At 48.9% G+C, this 5176-nt stretch overlaps 1 protein-coding gene across 1 annotated transcript; it reads right to left on the bottom strand.

Moving 5' to 3' along the window:
• Nucleotides 1-3151: 3151 nt before the first annotated feature.
• LOC109765069 (cytidine deaminase 1) lies at nt 3152-4902 on the bottom strand. Its single transcript, XM_020323857.4, has one exon. It carries the CDS (start codon nt 4372-4374, stop codon nt 3442-3444), a length of 933 nt encoding a protein of 310 aa, XP_020179446.1. The 5' UTR covers nt 4375-4902; the 3' UTR covers nt 3152-3441.
• Between the last annotated feature and the right edge of the window lie 274 nt (nt 4903-5176).

The following is a 5176-nucleotide window of genomic DNA, read 5'->3' as shown; positions in this document are numbered from 1 at the left end:
CTTTGGTCTGTAAATAATATCCCATCTAGCCAATCTGTATTTCTTCTTGGCCTCATCACTTTGCCAAAAGAACCGGGATCGATAGAAGTCTAGTCTTTTTCGTACCCCTATCAGCACTTCAAAGAAGGATAAAAGGAACATCAACAGACTTGTCAAAACTGAATTGATCAAGACCAGCCGACCTTCGTACGACATTAGCTTGCCCTTCCAGCAGCTTAATCTTTTTTCAATCCTGTCTTCTATACATTTCCATTCCTTATAAACGTCTATGATGAATTGGGATTCCTAGATAACTAAACGATAGGGATCCCATTTCACATCCGAACAGTTGTCTGTATTCGTCTTGTTCCTTTTTCGCTCTCCCAAAGCAGAACAGTTCGCCTTTGTTGAAATTGATTTTTAGTCCAGACAATTTCTCGAATAAGCATAACACAAGCTTCATATTCCGAGTTTTTGCTAGATCGTGTTCCATGAAAATTATTGTGTCATCCGCATACTGTAGGACGGAGACACCCCCTTCTACAAGGTGAGGAACGAGTCCTCCTACTTGGCCACTATCTTTTGCCTGTCCAATAAGGAGTGCCAACATATCCGCTACAATGTTAAACAACACAGGAGACATGGAGTCCCCCTGTTGTAACCTCTGGTCAACCAGGTAAGCTATGCAACTCTAGCTACCCGTTTACGTTTTAACATAGTGATCGTAGACCCCGCAAAAAAAGACATAGTGATCACAGTAAAGTCTTTAGGGACAATTACATTTGTGCCCCTAACCGGAACTCACTATTCAGATTTGCCCTAATTTCAAAGCATGCTCAAATTTGCCCATCTGTCATTAGTTGCTCTTATAGAAATGCCCTTCTGCGCTGTTACCGTCCGGTCAAAGAGATTTGACCAACTCAAAAAAATAGCAAAAAAAATTAAAAAACTGAAATTTTGTGGGATCAAATATACTCAGGTGCGCAACATGCGTGCAATTTTTCGTGCTATTTAGACATACCAGGAGCTCGTGGCCAAGGAAAACAATAAATCCGTACATCTTTGAATAGTAAATTAAAAAATAGCAAGAAAATTCAAAACCATATGAATTTTTTTCGCATCCAAGATGCTCGGGTGCACAAGCTGTGTGCAAAATTTTGTTATCAAATGACATGTGAGGAGCTCTAGCAAAAAAACCCAAAATGGTGTATTTTTTAAAAGTTTTTTTCCGGGCCAAAATTTGTTTTTTCTTCACGAACTCCTACAATGTCCAAACACAACAAAATTTGGCACACATCTAGCACACCCGAGCATCTTGGATGCCAAAATAATTCATATTTTTTCCAAATTTTCTAGCTATTTTTTTGAATTTATTGTCCACAGGCCTACATATTTACTGTTTTTCCTTTACCACAAGCTCCTAGATTATCCAAACAACATGAAAGTTTCCATGCACCTTGCACACCTGAGTACCTTCGATCCCACAAAAATTTTCAGTTTTTTTTTTTTGAATTTTTTGCTATTTGTTTGAGATGGTTAGAGTTTTTTGATCGGATGATAACGGTGCAGAAGGGCATTTCTATAAAGGCAACTAACGGTAGAGGGGCAAATTTGAGCATGCTCTGAAATTATTGGCAAATCTGAGTAGTGGGTTGCAGTTAGCGGCACAAATGTAATTGTCCCAAGTCTTTACCATTGTACCGAGGAGGTAAGATTTGAACGACCAGATGCTCTCATCACATTTGACCTTCATACAACACTAAAAAATGTAAATTATTTACATACAAGTGCCATTTTTCTCCACGGTTTGGACCTACGTGATTTCCCTATAAATCGTCGGTCATCACATTGGTGTGCAGGTACGGCGAGCCAGTGTTCCTTTGAGCTGTTGTCAGGCAAGGTGAAAGGAATATGCTTCGCTGATGTACTACTACCTACTGAACAGCAGCTTCCACTATGAGCCGTCCATGGCTCCAGGACAACCAACAACCGGCAAGTAGGAAAGACGACAGTACATATTTAGCTAGGCTCGCTATGTATACTGACGTGACGGCTGATTAGATCAAAGATCACGATTACTTTAAGTAGCAGCCAGTTGCTCCATTTTTATCAAGCCGCACAACAACCGGCACAGGATGGATCCGTCTGCTCTCGAAGAACTCTTGCACACCGCAAGAGGGCTAACCACGCAAGAAACTCCAGCTCATACGTGCAGCCGTCTACCACTGGATTTTCTTTCTCCTGCCTTGTACAAGCCGCGTGTGCAAATACTTGGCGTCCAGGACTATGCCCGGCGAGAGAAACATGATTGGCGTTGCTTGGCTGCAGAGTTGGCTCAAGCTGTCGAGCACGAGCTTGCCTGCCGCTTACATAACCATCAGAAAGCGACCAGTGGCTTGGGTCTGGACGCAGAATCATTTAGGTTTAGGTCCGTCAGGACAAGGACGCTGAACACCCACAGCCGAGATCAAAGATGAGATCGCAGTCAAAATCCGGTGGCTGCTAATTTGTTTAAGAAATGTTTGTTGTGCCTCATTTAATGCAGAGCTCGTACACCATCGCTATCTACGCACAGGTTGTTGTTTTCTCCGGGACACTCGTTCATTTTAAGAATCAAGGGTGGTCAGCAATCTACTTTTCTTCCGGGAAAATGATATCGGAATTGCTACGATATTCCTATAAGACAGACTTGACTATGATTGTATGATTGCACTTTGCGTCATCTGATCAGGAATAGACTCGGGCTGTGATTGCACGTTTGGATTTTGTACCTAATCTAACGCTGATCTACATATACCCCTTGCTTTGCTCGGTGGCAACTAACCACCCACAACTCAGCCCCACCCAGAGAAGTTTGTAAAGCGATCGGATCGATGGCTTCTTTGCCGCTCCTTCGTGAGCTCAATAAGGCTGATGCAGGCGTATATTTGTTTTCTGTTGGGCAGGCGCTTGGTCACCTACGCGTTGGAAGGATGGGCGCCAGCGTACACCTTTATTTCCTTTTTTAATTCCTCTAGCGCCTATAGATTTCTGTTAGCGCTGTGAAGCCCGATGCTAACAAAGACGCTAAGTGAAAAAAAATCAAAAATATCTCGCTTAAGCGCCTCTGTAAGCGCTCTGCATTGTTGATGCCCTTAGAGCAAGAGATGGGGAAGGAGAAGCAACACGTTACTTCCATCCAAGAAATACTTCACCTGTTTATTACGGCATCCCATCGTTTAGAGGATTTTTACTACGTAGTACGAGTAATATATATTTTTCTCATATGATAATACACACATGAATACAAGAATGGTAAGTAGGCCCCAGCTCTTGGTGTCCGATCAGCAAACCACGAGCGCCATGTGGAATTTACAGCTCACCCATCTGCACAAGATTATTTCTCGTCATATTATTCCTGAAGATTATGAACATTATCTCGTCCGATCTCTCCCCACCCCAGAGAGGGTCCGGAGGCACGCATCACACATCGGGCGACCTGTACTTGTACACGTGGAAGCTCGCCTGCGGCGCCACAGCGGCCAGGAAGACCCTGGCCGTCGCCTCCTGCGCCGCCACCGCCCCATCCTTCTCCACCAGCGCCGCCGCCACCACATCGCCGGCGGAGCCGCCGGAGGCGGCAATCATCGCAATGATGGCCGTCTGCACGGGGCCCAGCGTCGGGTTGTACGCCGCGGACTCCAGGCAGCCCCCGGCGTACACCTTCCCCTCGCCGTCCGCCACCGCGAACCCCGACGGGCACCCGCTGTATGGCGCGTGCGCCGCGCGCGCCGCCGCCTCCGCGGCATCCTTCAGGCGCCCCTCCAGGTCGCCGGCGGCGAAGCCATTGGCGACGGCGTCAACGGGATCGCCGAGGCGGTTGTCGTGCGGCTCGAGGACGAGGGGGGCGTCCTTGGGGAGGAGGTCATGGGGGCCGAAGGGGCGGGGCAGGAGCGACGCCAGCGAGCGCCACTCGGCCGCGCAGCCGTCGGCGGCGTCGGAGGTCACCAGGATGCGGATCCCGGCGGCGCCGCGGATCTCCTGGAGGAACTGCCGGCAGTGGCCGCAAGGCATGTGGGAGACGGCGATGGCGCGCAGCGCGGGCTCCCCGGCGGCAGCGGCGTTGGCGATGAGGAACTGCTCGGCGTGGACCACCTGGGAGAGAGGGGCGCCCAGGAACTCGAGGTTCACGCCGGCGTACACGCGCCCGCTCTCGCCCAGCCCGACGGCGCCCACGGGGAACCGCGAGATCGGGGGGCGCGCGCGCCGCATCGCGGAAGGGATCAGCAGGGGCAGCAGGTCCTCCACCGTCTCCACCCCGGCCGCCGCGGCCGCGCGCTCCGCCTCGTCAGCGCTCATCACAAATCCTGGCAGCTCGACGGCCTCAGGCTTCGCCGTCATCCTCTCCTCCCCCATTGCTCAGATCTAACGCGAAACTGTGTTGTCACTCTATGATTTTTTTTTTTCCTACCTTGTAATCGTACGTCGCCGCTTGAGATGGAGGGAGCGCTTGGATGTTTCCTCAAAGAGTGGAGGAGAGGAAGAGCGGGGAGGGGGGAAACTCGGTGGTGGTAGCGTGTGGGTATTTATAACGGACACACATCCGTGTGCTTTGTTGTTGCTGTTTTTCTCTTTTGCGCAGGGCTTCGCTTCCTTTCTCTCTTTTCAGTCTTTTGCAACGATGGGCACGGATAATTATCGTCCGCTGGACGTGTCATGCTGCAATCTTTTGCAGCTGAACTGAAGTGGTTTGGATGGCAAGTGGCCACACAGGTATTGCTAGCTGAGGATCACAAAATTAAATCCGAGACTATGTGTCATCAGATGGTTTCAAATCAAGCTAGCCAACTCGATCTTAATCCATTTCTTTTCTGAAAGCTATTTACATGTGTGCTAAAAAAAAGAACAATGTTTCAAGATATTGGTCAATCGTGACAGATGATGTTTAATCAGCTGATCCAAAGGATCCCGCAATTGCTAGCCTGTACCAAACGAGAAGTGGAAGGCGTTGGATTTTATGGACCTTGACCTGTTAAATCTTGTATCTCAGTCTAATTAAAATTTGCGAAGTACGATTACAGAAGTGGAAGCGATCGCCGCTCAGGGCCTTGATTTGCGAAGTCGAAGCGGTTGCCGATCAGGGCCGCTCCAGCGGCGCGGCGCATTCATGTAGCCTCAGAGCAGACACGACATTTTACTAGTGTCGGCATTGAAGCGG

The sequence above is a fragment of the Aegilops tauschii genome, chromosome 3 (genome assembly GCF_002575655.3).
Source record: "Aegilops tauschii subsp. strangulata cultivar AL8/78 chromosome 3, Aet v6.0, whole genome shotgun sequence".
Classification (NCBI taxonomy): domain Eukaryota; kingdom Viridiplantae; phylum Streptophyta; class Magnoliopsida; order Poales; family Poaceae; genus Aegilops; species Aegilops tauschii.
This window is presented reverse-complemented; position numbering and strand designations above follow the sequence as displayed.

What these genes read in the sequence shown, in the direction of transcription:
- LOC109765069 (XM_020323857.4), bottom strand. Translation starts at nt 4,374, where the DNA reads ATGGGGGAGGAGAGGATGACGGCGAAGCCTGAGGCCGTCGAGCTGCCA.